The sequence below is a fragment of the Pelodiscus sinensis genome, chromosome 5 (genome assembly GCF_052426305.1).
Source record: "Pelodiscus sinensis isolate ZL-2025 chromosome 5, ASM5242630v1, whole genome shotgun sequence".
Lineage (NCBI taxonomy): Eukaryota > Metazoa > Chordata > Testudines > Trionychidae > Pelodiscus > Pelodiscus sinensis.
Window position 1 is genome coordinate 133,026,982 of NC_143056.1, and position 18,082 is coordinate 133,045,063.

The 18,082-nt window shown below is 45.9% G+C and overlaps 2 protein-coding genes across 2 annotated transcripts; both read right to left on the minus strand.

Moving 5' to 3' along the window:
* Nucleotides 1-5,083: 5,083 nt before the first annotated feature.
* Nucleotides 5,084-6,034, minus strand: LOC149524411 (olfactory receptor 5AR1-like). The gene has a single exon (XM_089778238.1). The coding sequence runs from the start codon at nucleotides 6,020-6,022 to the stop codon at nucleotides 5,084-5,086; it is 939 nt and encodes a 312-aa protein (XP_089634364.1). The 5' UTR covers nucleotides 6,023-6,034.
* Nucleotides 6,035-12,673: 6,639 nt separating this feature from the next.
* Nucleotides 12,674-13,606, minus strand: LOC142829350 (olfactory receptor 5AR1-like). The gene has a single exon (XM_075928840.2). The coding sequence runs from the start codon at nucleotides 13,604-13,606 to the stop codon at nucleotides 12,674-12,676; it is 933 nt and encodes a 310-aa protein (XP_075784955.2).
* Nucleotides 13,607-18,082: the final 4,476 nt, after the last annotated feature.

An 18,082-nucleotide genomic window follows, 5' to 3' on the forward strand; every position in this document is an offset into this window, starting at 1 on the left:
TTGGTAAATTTCCCTGCTTGCTACCCTCTAACGCCAGCTCTGACGTTTACATGCAGAAGAACAGTTGTTATAGCACAGCTGGACCATGGATCATTGGGGGAGGGGGTATCTGGAAAAAAAAGGTGAGAATTTCTCACCTACCCCACCCAAGCCACTTGATTGCCCATAGCCACACACCTTTTAACTAAACACTAGGCTCCAGGTTGTCCTCTCCTACATAAAGAGCTTCTGTTTGAGGAGTCTGGTTTCTCCGTCTGAAACACCAGGTATGTCAATGGAACATTTTGTCCCTCAGTGCCCACAGCTTGGCCCAGATCTCTGCACGAGCTCGTTGAGTTTCTGTTGGCCAGGTCTGATTTATAGCAAGGAGGCCAACATTGGGGGGCACCTGCCTGAACACTGATCGGGAGAAGGGATATCCACTGATCGGGGCATGGGTGATATATGAGTTTGTTGACATCTGGCTCAATCATCAATTGGCCTTTTCCGTGAATACTCAAAATTCATTTCCTCTGTCTCCCCCCGCCTCACACACACACAGTGCCCACTACATGCACATAGAGCCTGGATCTGAGAATAACCTCTATTGGGAAGCTGGACTATTCCCAATGAGCCTGAACAAACAGAATTAAAGGGGATTCTATTGCCCTGGCAGAGAGACAAGATTTCCCAAATCTGTCTTTTCCATCGGTAGCTTCACTGAGGCCTCGTTTTTGCTTAAACAGATCAACCAAGCTCCATCACACAAGGCTGAAAAACTTTTCACACTGTGAATGAGACAGTTTGGTTGTATTAACCCTCCATGTAATTCTTCCATTGTCCTAGCTGCTGCCTCTCAGAGAAGTGGATTAACTATATCGATGGAAAAACCCACTTCCTCAATGTTGGAAAGCATCTACACGACAGTGCTGGTTCAACTCCATTGCTAAGTCATTGTAGTGGCTTTAGTATAAACAGTCCTTGAATCGCTGGGAGAGTGCCTCCTGCCTTATAAGGCTACAGTTCTCTCCCATTGCTGTCTCTCTTCTTCCTCCCTTGCTAAAGGTTTCTTTTTTTCCCCTCGATTGGTAAATACGTTCAGTACAGTGAAAATTGCTTCTCTCAGCATTTCAGTCAAAGGCCAAAAGGCTCTGAAACTAACAAGCTTGCCCATGACTTGGTGATATCTCTTTGGCTATGTCTAGACTGGCCACTTTTTCCGGAAAAGCAGCTGCTTTTCTGGAAAAATTTGCCAGCAGTCTACACTGGCCGCTTGAATTTCCGGAAAAGCACTGACGATCTCATGTAAGATCGTCAGTGATTTTCCGGAAATACTATGCTGCTCCCGTTCGGGCAAAAGTCTTTTTCCGAAAGACTTTTGCGCAAAAGGGCCAGTGTAGACAGCATAGTACTGTTTTCCGCAAAAACGCCCTTATCGCGAAAATGGCAATCGGGGCTTTTGTGCGGAAAAGCACGTCTAGATTGACCATGGATGCTTTTCCGCAAAAAGTGCTTTTCCGTAAAAGTGTCCTGCCAATGTAGACGCGCTTTTCCGAAAATGCTTTTAGAGGAAAAATTTTCCGTTAAAAGCATTTCTGGAAAATCATGCCAGTGTAGATGTAGCCTTTGTGTTTGCTCCCTGCACTTACAATGAATTAAGGAAGATGGAAGCAAGACCTGGTGAAAATTCTAAAATGAGGTTAAGGGTAGAAATTTCCCTGTTTGCTAACAATGCCAACATTATCCAGAACACCTTTGGAGCTTCTTACTTAGTAAACACAAGGTGAAATTTAGCTTTGTTGGCTTTGAGTTTTACTCCACGGAGGATCTTTGCTCCCAGGAGAACAGCTGTGCAAAGCTGTTAATGTTGTCATGCAATTAATGTGATGCAATGAATGTTGTTGCTATGGCTTTCCTTGTGGGAATGGAACACAGAGGGCCAGAGCATCTGCTGGTCTGGAGTGCTGTATCTCCTCTGAGGTCTTTTTAAGATGGTACTAGAATGAAGGGAACGTATTTCGCTTTATTTCTTAGTCACCTCTTGAAAAATAATTTCCCAACATTAGTCCACGTACCATAGGTGGTATTCTCTCATACCATAGGTGGTATTCTCTCAATCACACTGTTTAATTACAAAGGCATACCTAGAATGCCAGTAGAGTTAACCTAGCAGTAGCCTAGCTCAGACTCATGCCATCTCCAAATATATCCAGTGTAACAGAATGAGAACCTGACATGAGATTTCAGGTTCTCATGACATGAGATTTCTGCTCTCAACACTGCTCCTTGATGGCGGAAGAATTTTGGGTAAATCCTTTAAACCCCTGGTATCTCAGGAACTCTGTTCTGAAAAGGGATGATATGAAATTAACGCTCCACTGGAAAGTTCTCTGAGAGCTGTGGACTGTAAATGCTGGGTGCTACTGTGCCTATTTCACATTGTCAATTCTGCAGCAATTGTATAAATGTTTCTCCACAGGTTTTCATCCCTCCCCCCTCCCCCTTTTAACCTGGATTAATCCCAGTTTGAGGCTTTGGTCTAGGCATCAGGACTATATACAGGAGTGGCCCGAGGCCAGCTGCGGCAGCTGGCGCCCCAGGCGGAAGGCACGATCGGCGCCCCCGCGTGCATGGCCATCGATGGCCGTGATGTCATCATCGGATGCCCGGGCCAGCGGCGTCCTAGGCAACTGCCTAGTTTGCCTAGGCTCACAGTCTGCCCCTGGCTATATAAACAACTCACACCTAAGGATCTGGTTTCCACCTTTGGCGGCTTCATGAATGAGAGAATCCCCTGCTGCTTTTCAACCTGACAGCACAGAGCACAAACCTCTAGGTCAGGGTGGGAAACCTCAGGCCCAAAGGCCACATGCAGCTCCCCAGCTTGCCTGGATCTGTCCCCTGAGGCTCAGGACCCCTCCAATATTGGGGAACCTCTACTGGTGCTCCAGTCCACCTGCTGCCCCACTATGGGGCTGGAGCACAGAACATCTACTAGACTGCCCCGCCCCCCGGCTCTGCCGTGTGAGGGGAACGTGGGGAGGGTCTCTCTGCTTCTCAGTCTGGGCCACAACAGTGAGGGGTTTCTTTTTGTTTTGGGGACTTTTTTTGGTTTGTTTTTGGCTTCTTACTTGTGGGCAGCCTCCGACTGATTTTTCTGTGAGTCAACAGTCCTCGACCCAAAAAAGTTTCCTCACCCCTGTGCTAGGTCATAAGCCCTAGTGAGGCTGAATGGAATGAGTGTCTGGTACTGTTCAGCACCCTCCTGGACAACACCAGCTCATATAAAGTCTGCCCTTTTATTAAATGATATACACAAACCATGTTCTCAAGCTGAGGTTCCCAAACATTGCCATAGAGAAAGACATTGGCTTAGGTAAAACAATAGAATACATGTATTGGCTTTAAAAAGGTATGAAAGTGTTTACAAGTCATGAGGCATAAGAGTCAAATGTGGCTATAAAGAAATAAAAAGTAAAATGCAACTAATTAACTTAACAAGCGACATGAATTCAAAGCAGAGATTTCTTTTGCCACCTCCTTTTAACATCTTACTGGCTGGATGCCTTTCAACCACAACCCTCCCCCAGTCCAATGAGCTTTTCCATTTCCTGTCAATGGTGTTAAGGTCTTGAGCAGAGAGAAGTGTAACTTCAGGGCATTTGGCTTCTCTTGTAGTCGCTTGTCTTTCAAAAGAGTCCTCTCTAGCTGAGGTTCAGGAGTTAAAGGCTGAGAGGATAGAAAACCCCAGCTGGTTCTTTGTCAATATGTTGATTTCTCACCACACTCTTCTTTCTGCTCAAGAATGGACTCTTATGCATGGGTGATATATGAGTTTGTTGACACCTGGCCCAGTCATCAATTGGCCTTTTGCCTGTGCAAAAAATATGTTGGCTTCCTTTTCTAGGTTCTAATTGTCCTAATACTAGTAAAGGACTCAGATATATTCCTCACTCATTCCAACAGCAAGAGAGCCACACAGAATGATGTTTAACTCCCCATTATGCTCTTGTCTAGTTCATCTAATTTCCTTGATACAAAGAGGGATGCCCCAGAGCAGGGTAATCTTCTCAATTCAAGAATGTCAAGACATTCATGGAACTCTTCTAGAAAGTGGGTACATTCAGTCATTCCCAAGTCCACTCGATATATTCCTGATTTTCTCTTTTTAAAGTTCTACCAGTGCTAGGAGTCTAGAGATGGCCTGTTTTAATGGAGGCACCTTAAAGATCTGGGAAGATTTCCAATATTTTTGAATTACAGAACATGAAAAGCGACTAAGCTAGTGTAATAATAACTTCCTTTTCCTCAGTTTTTGCTTCGGGGGAGCGAATAACTAATACCAATATGCAAGACACCAATTGGCCTTTTAGGAGATGGTAAAGAAGTCAAGGAGAAGTGGAGCTAAATACCATCCAAACTGTATTTGTGGGTAACTTCTTGCTCATCAATAGGAGGAGATGAATCTGCTGGGCTAAAAGCCTCATCCCATGAGGAATAACGGGGCTGCCGACAAAGGGCTTTGATGTCGGCAGGGGAGCGTCCAGACTAGCCCGCTGAGCTGACAAACAGCTGATCAGCTGTTTGTCGGCTCAGCGCGGCAGCCATGTAAATTTAAATGAAGCCGCGATCATTTAAATCGCGGCTTCATTTGACTTTGCCTATGCGTCTAATCTACATGCCTCTGACGACAGAGGCATGTAGTCTAGACACAGCCAAAGAGAGTCAACAACAACCTGTGTTTGTCTTTAAAAAAGAAATCACACAAGTCATACTTTCAAGTGTATAATGAAATCAGTCTCAATATAGAGAAGAGGGGGAAAGATTTGATTTCCTTCTTTTCTTTCCCAATACCAAGGGCTTCATGCTTGCAAAGCATGTTACATATATGTTTTATGTTCACACTTGGGAAATAGGTTCATCCGGTCATTTTGCTCTGGCAGGGCTTCGTGAAGTCTTGGTCTCAGTTGGGGCTAGGAGACCTTGTTTGATTACAAATAAATTCACAGTAATAACAGTCTGATCATGAACAATGCAATGGGTGGGGAATGGAATTCAACTGTTTTTGCTCTTCAACATTGCATCTGTACTGTGTTAAAGAGATTTATGAATGGGTGAGATGTTTATATATGGCTTTCCTCAGGGCATCCTTCACCTCCGTGTTCCTCAGGCTGTAGATGAGGGGGTTCAACATGGGGATCACCAGCGTGTAAAATACTGAGGCTACTTTGTCTGTTTCCATGGAATAGCTGGAGGAGGGTCGTAAGTACATGAAGAGTTGGCTACCATGAAACAGGACCACCGCTGTCAAGTGACAAGTGCAGGTGGAGAAGGCTTTGCGCCGGCCCTCGGAAGAGCAGATCTGCAGGATTGTGGAGATAATATACACATAGGAGAGGAGGACAATCACAACACTGCCTACTAAAACACATCCAATGAAGCCAAACATCACAATCTCATTAATGAGGGTGTCAGAGCAGGAAAGTGCCAGAAGTGGGGGAATATCACAGAAGAAATGGTTGATGATATTGGAGCAGTAGAATGACAGCTGAAATGTACAACATGTGTGTATCATTGCATCTGCGAATCCCACAGCACACACCACAGCCACCAGCAGGTTACACCGCTGCCTGGACATGGTGACTGTATAGAGCAGCGGGTTACAGATGGCCACATAACGGTCATACGCCATCACAGCCAGCAAGAGACACTCAATATCTCCAAAACAGACAAAGAAATACATTTGCACAGCACAGGCAGTGTAGGAAATGCTTTTCCTCTCGGCTAAGAAATTCTGCAGCATCTTAGGAGCAATTACAGAGGAACAGCAGAGATCAAAGAAAGACAAATTCCGGAGGAAAAAGTACATGGGGGTGTGGAGTCGGGGGTCAATTGTGATTAACAAGATCATCCCCCCGTTCCCTACCAGGGTGATAACATATATCAGTAGGAACAACACAAACAGGGGGACCTGCAGTTCCGGACGATCTGTCAGTCCTGAGAGAATGAACTCAGTCACCTCAGAGTGATTTCCCTCTTCCATCTTCTGTAAGCCAAGATCGGGCATTTACCATGATGTGGGGAGGCATATGCCTCAGTCAACCTATCCCTTCTCTGTAATGAAATTGAAGAAAAATGAAGATCAGTTTCTCAATGGGCGACAGTACCATATTGGGGAATGACTAATCCACAGAGCCAGATGTTCCCAGCTGATCATTCCAGATGTTCCATACAATGCACTCATTGTACACATACAAGGACACACAGACCAGTCGTCCCCTCCCCCACAAAACACTTGTTCTCTAATACCAGTAGCAAGCAGCAACTTGTTACTCTACTGTGGGTGAATCAGGGTGAAACTCTCTCAGACAAAAGTGATAGTTGCTTAGCTCAAGAAGGGGTAAGAGAAATCAAATGTCAATTTCTCTTCCCTCTTTAGGCACGGTGAGCTCCATGGCTCAGCATATCGGTTTGGGACAAAACTGGCTAGCGTAGCTAATTAATCATTCCAGAATGTGAAAACGGCATTTATGTTAGTCGGTACGGAAACCCAGATTCCGAATGAGAGGCAGTGGCCTCAGTGACTGTGTAATTGCCTATTTTTTCCAACCAAAGATGTCACTCAGTTATCTCAAGGGGTAGGCACTGAACTGAAGCTTTTAATGCTGGAGGTCTTGAATTCAATGCCTGCTTATTACCAAGGTGTCTGTATGTGGGTGCTTGTGGGAAAATCACATACCTGCTGAGGAGAACGACATGGCGGCCATTTTCCATCGACAGGAAGTGCCAAGTTGGAGCCGTTGGGAAGTTTTATATTGCGATCTATGATCTATGAGACATGCTCCCTGAAACAACTGGGAATAGCTGAGCTCAGAGAGACACAACACCTCATTAATGTGCTTAGTTAACCAAAGTCACTCTCAGTGTCACTCAGACCCTGGGGATTAATTGTCCCACTCTTTCCTCCTGTGTCATTAAATGACACAATTTCCATGAGAGTTACCCAGAACAAGTTTAGTTCTGGCTGGAACCAAGCAGAGTTGATCAGCAGAAAGGTGATTTGTTTTATTAGAACATAAGAATGGACGTACTCGGTCAGACCAAAGGTCCATCTAGCCCAGTAGCCTTTCTGCTGACAGTGGCCAGCACCAGGTGCCCCAGAGAGGGTGGACTAAAGACAATGATCAAGCGATTTGTCTCCTGCCATCCTTCTCCAGCCTCTGATAAACAGAGGCCAGGGGCACCATTCCTTAGTCTTTTATGGACCTAACCTCCATGAATTTTCTAGCTTCTCTTTAAACTCTGGTATAGTTCTAGCTTTCACAGTCTCCTCTGGCAAGGAGTTCCATAGATTGACTATGCAGAGAAGAACTTTAGCTTGTTAGTTTTAAACCTGCTACCCATTAATTTCATTTGGTGTCCTCTAGTCCTTATATCATGGGAACTAATGAATAACTTTTCTTTATTCACCCTCTCTACACCACTCATGATTTTATATACCTCTGTCATATTCCCCCTCAGTCTCCTCTTTTCCAAAGTGAAAAGTCCCAGTGACTTTAGCCTCTCCTCATATGGGACCTCTTCCAAACCCCTGATCATTTTAGTTGCCCCTTTCTGAACCCTTTCCAAGGCCAAGATATCTTTTTTGAGGTGAGGAGACCACATGTGTACACAGTACTCAAGGGCTGTGTCTAGACTGGCCAGTTTTTCCGGAAAATCAGCTGCTTTTCTGGGAAAACTTGCCAGCTGTCTACACTGGCCGCTTGAATTTCCGCAAAAGCACTGACTTCCTACTGTAAGAAATCAGTGCTTTTTGTGGAAATACTATGCTGCTCCCGTTTGGGCATGTGCTGGCATGTGTCAACTTACAAGTGCTTGGCCAAACAGGATTATGGATTAGGGATAGTTACGTTTATTAATCTCACCACGTCACTACTGTTACAGGCTTAATACTGCCAGATGGTTACACAGCTACTGCAAAGTGACTGATCAATAAGCATAGGCAGAGCAATGCATAAGAGAGAACAACAGGCACTTGGGAATGCTTATGCCCCTTCAGTCTGCGGGGAGTCCCGTTTCTGTCACCTCACACCAAGTAGCAGTGGACGTGGCTCAAGATGGGGGGATTCAGGGCACCCTCTGAGGTCTAGGTCCCAGGTGAGACTCATTGGGCACGAGACTCCCTACACTAGTTACACCACAGTTGTTTATTAAGTGTCCGCTAGCTGGCACAATGCCACTCTCAATGTTCCCATGGGGCTGGGAACTGAGGTCAAACTTGTTTACCACATAGTAGCTACCCAGCTCTCGGCATGGGTTAAAGCTGATATAGCCCAGCTGCTGTTTGAGTTTGTAAACTCCAATGCTGTGTACTGCTAGGACAGAAACTTCCACCCCGGGTCTGCTGATCTACAGGCCCCACATATGACTTTGTATGTAACAGCATGACCTTAAGGGAGGGAGAAAGTGTTCCTGGCTGGTTGCTGGGTGGGAATGTGCATTCGCCCTGAGGTAAAGATTAAATCTCAGTGAAGGCTCTGCTTGTGCCAAAGCAGCACAGGAAAGTGAGAGCAGTTTAGTTAAATGAGGAGCCTGCAAAGGGAAATAGATTTTCTATGGGCCCAGCTGAGGGAAAAGCTAAGGCAACAGGAACTGCACCCCCTTGGAGTGTTGCTAAGAAAGCGGTTGTGTAGTGGGGTAGCTGCCCCACTCCAGCAGGGAAAGGGTGAACAGGAAGCAAAAGGGAGCCTGCACAAACGTAGCCAATCAGGATGAAGGGAACACTCAGCCAATAAGGGCCAAGCTAGGCCCTATGAAAAGCTATGGAACTGAGGAGGTGAGCTCAGATGGGCCTGACCCGGAAGGGTGAAGAACTGTGGACAGAGCAGAGCTAGGCAGACTCAGGAGAGCAGCTGCAGCAGAAGCTTCAGCCTGATACCTGCCAGCCTGATACCTACAAGGGCTGGCGGGAAGCTAGGGTCATGGGGAGTGAAAGAGGGCTGAAGAAGGCTGCCACAAGAGGATCCCTGGCTCAGAATCCAGAATAACGGGTGGGCCCACATCAATGTTCCATCTATTTTTTTCCATCCATGTGCGGAATTAATTTTGCATGGGCATATGGGGATGTGCACCACCAGTAGAAACACATACTGTCAGCTGTGGGCAGCTGTGGGAGCTGTGGGAATCAGCTGGGCAGATCCTGAATCTCGCCTGGGTGGCTGTGCACGCAGGCAGCTTACAGAGCACGCTGGCAGGGATCCCCTCCCTTTCCTAGTTCAATGCACCTGTCCCATAGAAGCACAGATTTCAGCTTGCCCCTGCAGGAAGAGGCTAGACTTAGGTCACTCAAGTCTTCTGATACTCCCAGAAGAGAGAAAGCAGAGTGGGGAGCACTGCCGGAAATCACTGTAAAAAGCAGACACCCTTCTCTCAGGGAGTGATGTCTGTCCTGAGAGACATGTTGGAGATGATCCAGAGAAAAATGGCTGAGACAGCAATCAAATGCAGTGCACTCAAGCCACCTTGAGCTAATTCCCAATATAACCAGCCGGAGGCACCACAGAGGAGAGACACAGTCTGACAGGGAACCATTTGTACCAATACCCTTAACACTAGAGGGCATGGAGGGAATAAGCCACGAGGAGCAAAATAGCACAGATGAGGTTGTGTGCTGTCAATGAATTGTCAGTTGAAAATGGCAGCATGAAGAATGAGTTTTATGAGGGCCACGATCAGTTTGTGACACTGTTATTAGGCTCTGAGTGTTGGGCCAATCAGAGTGCAGCCATCACACCTACAGTATCGTGGTTCTCAACCCAGGGTGGCCACAAGCAGGTTTCCAGGGGTCGGCCAAACACAGGATAGAAAGTTGAAATCCTGCCCCATGGAGTTGAAGCTCAGAGACCCAAACCCCCCAGCCATGCCTGAAGCATCCCTGTAGCATGCGGCTTTGGCCAATTTCCCTGCTTGCTACCTTCTAACGCCAGCCCTAACTTTTACATGCAGAAGAACAGTTGTTATGGCACAGCTGGACCATGGATCATTGGGGGAGGAGGTATCTGAAAAAAAAGGTGAGAATATCTCACCTACCCCATCCAAGCCACTTGATTGCCCATAGCCACACACCTTTTAACTAAACACTAGGCTCCAGGTTTTCTTCTCCTACATAAAGAGCTTCTGTTTGAGGAGTCTAGTTCCTCCGTCTGAAACACCAGGTATGTCAATGGAACATTTTGTCCCTCAGTGCCCACAGCTTGGCCCAGATCTCTGCACGAGCTCGTTGAGTTTCTGTTGGCCAAGTCTTATTTATAGCAAGGAGGCCAACATTGGGGGGCACCTGCCTGAACACTGATTGGGGCAAGGGATATCCACTGATCGGGGCATGGGTGATATATGAGTTTATTGACATCTGGCTCAATCATCAATTGGCCTTTTGCCTGTGCAAAAAATAAGTTGGCTTCCTTTTCTAGGTTCTAATTGTCTCAATAATGTTATGCAATAGAATCCTAGAACTTTACACACAGGTGTCGTCACACACATTTTTCCAGAATAATGATGATCAGCGGATTATGAGATTTCAAGTAATACCTCACATGCCATGCTTTGTGCAAAATGTACCATTCTCTTGCAAAAGGGAGGGAGGCATAAGGTACAGACTATCACAATGTATAAATACTATTTTTCATTGAAGCCAGCAACCACAAGAAAATACAATTTAAAAAAGAGCAACTGGACTAAAGGTAAATGAGTCCATTGCAACAGTCTGACATCTGAGACTGCATCAGGAAGACAGGTCTCTCCATTTTGTATGTCAGGAAAACATGGGGCAATCTGAGGGCAGCACATAGAATTTGCAGTGTATCTACAAAAAGGGACTCCATCTACTTCCCTTGAAGAGTTAAAAAGTCATATAAATATCGAGTGCCTGATATGAGTTTTATAAAGAAGAAAGAACTCTTCCTTAGAGTACTATTTTGTACTCATTTCAGTGCAGCATGTCACAGAGGAAAAACACACTTCCATTTTCTCATGCTGTTGTTCCTTTAACTTACAATACAGGCCATTGTATTGGAAATCATATTTGTCCCCCTTACGCATGGACACAAACCAGGGGACCACCTCTACATCCACCCCATGGGGCACAGGAAGGGCTGCACAGTAGCAAGAGCATGTACAAAACCCCCTTTGATTCCACCACAGAAATCACAGACTCCATGTGTTAAACTGCAGAACCAAACCTACCTCACTACAAGAAGAGGGTGCTAGGATCTGATACCCTGCCCATCCCCATCCCTTGCAATACAATCCTCTCCATGCTTTCAAAAACACATTTATTTTTATGAACACACATGTGAAAGAGGCTACCTCCAGGAATTTTGCTGAGGCAACCCCGGATTTCAGTGGAGATGTGGGTCCTTGTTGCAATACAAAGAAATCAGCAACAATAATAATATGATAATGAACAATACTGCCATTGGCAGTGCAAAATAACTTTGCAATGGGCTGAGACTTTAATTCACCTGTTTCCACCCTCCATCACTTCAAGGATTGGATTGTCAGCCGACGGTCAGGGCAGCATGTGTGTGTGTGTTACTGAGAAAAGGTTTAACGTCCGTGTCTTTACCACTTGGACCGGGGTCCTGTCGCGGAGGGCAGTCAACAGGCTGAAAGACACCCCAGAGTTTATAGGGAGAGCTTATTACAGCTTAGATTTCAACTGCTAGGATACAGGATCCCTGCGCAGAGGGCAGTCTAGGGAAGACTGAGAGATGCCCCAACGGATCTGTCCCCTGGGAGGGACACGATCGAAAACGCCCAAGCTCTTCCTATACCTGTCCCTTATGACTGGCTGAAGTTCTTTTAAATTGTGCTTAGTTCTGTTCCAGCAACTGAAGGAGTCAGGTTAAAGCTTAAACAGTTACAGGTTTATTAAAGAAGCTTATAAATCATATGGTTACAATGACTATTGCTCTATTTCTTAACTGCTAGCAAATATAGATCTTAAAAATGGTTACAAAGAAAATAAAGATAGAAAATAGAAGTAATGGTACCAAGTAACAGCTTAATCTTTAAAGAGCTCTAAGTCTATGTGTACACTTAAGACAAAGGACCACATTCAGGTACAATTTTTACCCCCTTCTGTGCCTCTCGACTCCAGCAGGTCAAGCCAAGGCCGGTCCCTCAATTCCTAGGAAAGACGAATACGAGGTGGGCGTCCCCGTGGAACCTCAGGAGGCCAATCACCTAACCCGACCAGCAAATAGATGGTAGATTGACATTCAAAGTAAGCGTGCTGCTGGACCCATCTTTATACCGATAGGGACCCGTATCCTCTTTCTTATCTAAGATGCCAAATTGTACTGGTCTGTCTTTGTGGCGTCAGTTCTTACAAGCAAGTTTCAACTTAATTTACACTTGCAAGAGAGAGAACTAAATTGTGAGTACTGGACATTTTTTTTACTGGGCGAGAGATTCCTCCCCCTGCAGACAGCTGTGTGTTCGTATCAATATGGGTTTCAGTCAAGGGCACTCCTCGGCAGCCTCTTGGTCAGCAATTGGCGTATCTTTGTTTACAGCCATTCAGGGTCACACAGCAGCCTGCATATCCGGGCCTTCTGTTCAAGGCTTACTGCTCTGTGTGGCCTGTGTGATCCAGGCAAGCAAAAATGGATGTTACAGGGGGGTTCCTGTCTGGTTACAAGGGTTGGAGTTTATTCATGGCTTTCCTCATGGCGCCCTTCACCTCTGTGTTCCTGAAGCTGTAGATGAGGGGGTTCAACATGGGGATCACGACGGTATAGACCACTGAAGCTATTTTATCGGTGTCCATATAGCTGAAGGTGGGGTGTAAACAAACAAAGAGCTGGGTACCATAAAACAGGACCACCGCAGTTAAGTGACAAGCACAGGTGGAGAAGGCTTTGCGCTTCCCTTCACCGGAACAGATCTGAAGGATGGTGGGGATGATGTAGACATAGGAGAGAAGGACAATCACAACAGTGCTCACCACCAGAAAGCCAATGAAGGCAAACATCACAATCTCGCTGGTGTGGGTATCGGAGCAGGAGAGTGCTAGCAGTGGGGGAATATCACAGAAGAAATGGTTGATGATGTTGGAGCGGCAGAATGACTGTAGAAATGTACAATATGTGTGTATGAGTGCATCCACCAACCCCACAATATATACCCCAGCCACCAGCTGATTACAACGCTGCCTGGACATGGTGACCGTATAGAGCAGCGGGTTACAGATGGCTACATAACGGTCATACGCCATCACAGCCAGCAAGAGACACTCAATATCTGCAAAAGAGACAAAGAAATACATTTGCACAGCGCAGGCAGTGTAAGAAATGCGTTTCTGTTCAGCTAAGAAATTCTGCAACATCTTAGGGACAATTACTGAGGAATAGCAGAGATCACAGACAGAGAGATACCTGAGGAAAAAGTACATGGGGGTGTGGAGTTGGGATTCAATCGTGATTAACAAGATCATCCCCCCATTTCCCACCAGGGTGACAACATAAATCAGTAGGAACAACACAAACAGAGGGAGCTGCATCTCCGGACAATCTGTCAGTCCTGTGAGAATGAACTCAGTGACCACGGAGTGATTTCCCTCTTCCATCTCCTCTGAGCCGAGATCAGGCAGCTGCAGGGATGTGGGGTGGTGGATGGCTCTGACAACTTATCCCTTCTCTGTGACAAAGTAAGAGAAGAGAAACAAAAATCAGTTTCTTAATGGACACCAGTCCTGGATTAGGGAAGGGCTTAGTCCAAAGACCCAGATGTTGACGGGTGGACATGTCAGTTGTTCCATACAATGCCTACACTGAACACATACAAGGTTGCTGTGGTTAGTCACCCCTCCTTCCCCCCTCCCCAACACAAACATTCTTGTTCACTAATTCAACCAGCAAACAGCGACTTGGGACTCCACTGTGAGAGAATCAGGGTGAAACCATCCCAATGTGATGAGATTATTGCTTAGCTCAAGAAGGGGTGAGAGTAAATGAGTTTCAATCTCTCTGCCCTCTTTGAGCAATGGGAGCTTTGTGGCTCGGTGTGTCAGTTTGGGGTGAAGCTCCTGTGCTACGTAAGTTTTTTGGCATCTGATAACAGCATTTTCTCAGGAACATTATGCAACACACTGTCTTCAGTGACTAAGCAATTTCCCTTTTTTTTCCGTCAAAGAGGTTATCTCAAGGGATAGGAACCCAGCTAAGGACCTTAGTGCTGGAGGTCTTCAATTCAGTACCTGCTAGTTATCATGGTGTCTGTGTGCCTGTCTCTGATGCAGGACAATGGCATGTACCTGCCAAGAAGAGCAAGACGTGGTTTCTCCATTCACAGAATCTTCTAGTTTGTAGCATTCAAGATGTTTTATACAGATACCTGTGATCTATGGGACATGTTCTCTGGAGCAACTGGGAATACCTGTACCCAGAGAGACAACAGTTCATTAATGCACTCAGTGAACCAAAACCACTGAGACACTGGAGATTAATTGTCCTACTCCTTCCTTCTGTGGTATTAAATGATAATGGAGCAAGAAATTAAGGAATTCATCTGCAAATGTTTGGAAGAAAATAAGGTGATAGAGAACAGCCACCATGGATTTGAACAGAAGAACGTACATAAGAACATAAGAACGGCCGTACTGGGTCAGACCAAAGGTCCATCTAGACCAGTATCCTGTCTGCTGACAGCAGCCCACACTAGGTACCCTGGAGGGGATGGACCAAAGACAATGACCAAGCCATTTGTCTCGTGCCATCCATCTCCAGCCTTCCACAAACAGAGGCCAGGGACACTATTTCTATCCCCTGGCTAATAGCTTTTTATGGACCTATCCTCCATGAAATTATCTAACTTCTCTTTAAACTCTGCTACGGTCCTAGCCTTCACAGTCTCCTCTAGCAAGGAGTTCCACAGGTTGACTATGTGCTGTGTGAAGAAGAACTTTCCTTTATTAGTTTTAAACCTGCTACCCATTAACTTCATTTAGTGTCCTCTAGTTCTTCTATTAAGGGAACAAATAAATAAAGAAAAGTTATTTGCCCTCTCTGCACCACTCATGATTTTATACATCTCTATCATATTCCCCCTCAGTCTCCTCTTTTCTAAACTAAAAAGTCCCAGTCACTTTAACCTCTCTTCATATGGGACCCGTTCCAAACCCCTAATCATTATAGTTGCCCTTTCCGGAACCCTTTCCAAGCCCAAAGTATCTTTTTTGAGGTGAGGAGACCACATCCGTACACAGTATTCAAGATGTGGGTGTACCATAGTAAAGAACAAATCATGTCAAACCAATCTGATAGCTTTCTTTGATAGGATAATGAATCTTGTGGATAAGGGAGAAGCGGTGCATGTGGTATACCTAGAGTGCTTGCCCCTCTTGATACTGCCCATGGACAGTTTAAGTCAGAGGATAAGACCTTTGGAACTGCCCTGGACACCCATAGACATGAGCTGCCTCTGAAGAACATTCACATGGAAGGACACAGGCATGATTTTACATGAGATCGTCAGTGCTTTTCCGGAAATTCAAGCGGCCAGTGTAGACAGCTGGCAAGTTTTTCCACAAAATCAGATGATTTTGCAGAAAAACTGGCCAGTCTAGATACAGCCCAGGTGTGTCAATGGTAGATGTCTTTCTTCCATCCCCTCAACATGGCCCATATCACAACTCTTCATGAGCTGCTTGATTTTCTGTATTGACCAGGCCTGAATTAAGGCCAGGGTTGGGGGAAATGCCTGCCTGGGGACTGGGCAGGGGAAGGAACACACATGTAGCCGCACTCGCCAGTTACCTCCAATGTACACCCCACCCACACAGAGATGGGAAGTTGAGATAGCGGGATTGTTCCCAACGTGCCTGAACAAAACAAAAGAAGGGGATTCTGCTGGCCTGGTTTATGCTTGTAACACAACAGGCCTCACTCCAAAGGGCGCCTCCTGCTGGTCACTCAGGGAGTGCACCCTCTGTTACTTGTTATTCTGCACCACGCTGGCTACATTTACACAGCGGCTACGTCTACACTGGCATGATTTTCTGGAAATGCTTAAAACAGAACAGTTTTCCGTTAAGTATTTCCGGAAAAAGCGGGTCTACATTGGCAGGATGCTTTTCCGGAAAAGTGTCCATGCCAATATAGACGTGCTTTTCCACAAAAAAGCCCCGATCGTCATTTCCGCAAAAAAGCCCCGATTGCGAAAAAACACTACTGTGCTGTCTACACTGGCCCTTTTCTGGAACAGTTTTCTGGAAAAAGGACTTTTGCCCAAATGGGAGCAGCATAGTATTTCCAGAAAAGCAGCTGATTTCTTACAGTAGATAGTCAGTGTTTTTCCAGAAATTCAAGGGGCCAGTGTAGACAGCTGGCAAGTTATTCCGGAAAAGCAGCTGATTTTCTGTAATAAGTAGCCAGTGTAGACACAGCCGGCATGTTTTTTGCAGAAGAGGAAAAGCAAACAAACACTAATTTGCATCTCACACTCATTTGTATACCTTCTTCCAATCCTTTTTGCAGACAAAAAGCTCTGTGTAGAGGGGGCCAGTTGTCAGGAAAAAAAACCTTTTGCACAAGAGCCTGTAAACCTCCTTTTTTTGAGGAATAAGGGATCTTAAGCAAAACTGTTTTCCCCCCCTGCCAAATGGCCCCATCGACACAGGGCTTTTTATCACAAAAACCACTTCCACAAAAAGGAATGGAAGAAAATATGTAAATGAGAGCAAGAGATATGCAAATTGACACCCATTTGCATTTCCTCTTCTGCAAAAAGCCCACAGTGTAGACATAGCCTCTATGGCAAGGCCCATGTCTCTCCCAGACCTTGGCACCCTCCTACCTGGTTACTGCCTGATCACAGTGCCCCCACACGCTGGAATCCTCCCCTTCTGGGGACCCTCCAACCCCTTAAGTCCCCCCTTGCCTCAGTGACCCACTGCCAGTCTTCTTCTACCCCCTGCCACAGGGGCAAACTGCAGTGTAACATGACCACTCATCACCAGCAAAGGGGTGTGGGCCTGCTGCTAACCTGGCTGCCTCCCCACAGCCCTAGTACTCTGAGACATTGCTCCAAGCCCTACAGCCTGGGAGTTTGCCTGCCCAGAGCACCCCAGCTCTGCCTGCCTCTCCCCAGCACTTCTCTGTCTCAATAAGCCTCCTGCTCCCCCTAGCAACTAAGTCCTTCCAGCTCTCCAGCTAGAGCAACCATGTGTCTGTGCTGTGCAATGAGCCTTTATGTATACTCCCCTCAGCTGGATCCTAATTAACTGCTATCTGCTGCAGCTGCTTGCTGCACCGCTCCAGGCCTCCAGCTCTCACCCAGGGCTGGGTTTTAATCCCTCAAAGGGCCAGGGCGGGGCAGACACCTGGTCACAATGCTTAAAATTAGATCAACCAAGCTCTATCACACAAGGCTGTTTCACACCCTGTAGGAAGCACCTTAGTTTTACTAATCCTACTTGCAGTTCTTCTGTGGATTTAGCTACTGCCTCTTAGAGATGTGGATTTACTATAGAGGTGGAAATACCCCATTCCCTCAATGTAGAAATCATCTACACACCAGTGCTGGTTCATCTCTGTAGCTAAGTCTTTGTAGTGACTTTTGTCTAGACAGTCCTTGAATGGATGAGGGAATTTTCTCCTGTCTCTTAAGTCTATTGTTCTGTTTCTTTGCTCCCAGTCTTCTCTGTTCCTTGTTAGAGCTCTTTTCTTTCCTTTCTCTTTTTTTCTGGTAAATAAGGTCAATAGAGTTAAAATGTATGGAGATTTACCTAGCTCATAGAGCTGAATGGGACCTTGAATCTAGTCCCCTGATCTCATAAGAGGAGCAAACACCATCCTTGAAAGATATGCCCCAGCTCCCTAAATAGCCCCCCAAGGATTGAAGTCACAACCTTGGGTTTAGTAGGCTAATGGTCAAACCACTGAGCTATCCAAGGCTCCTCTCAGGCTAATTCCTTCCTTTTCTTAACGAGCATGGCTTGTTGCCATTGCAATCAAAGGCTGAAATGCTCTGTAATGGATCATTTTGCCTATCACTTGGTGGTACCTCTTTGTTTTGGTTCTCTTAGAGTGAGTTGGAAGACAGA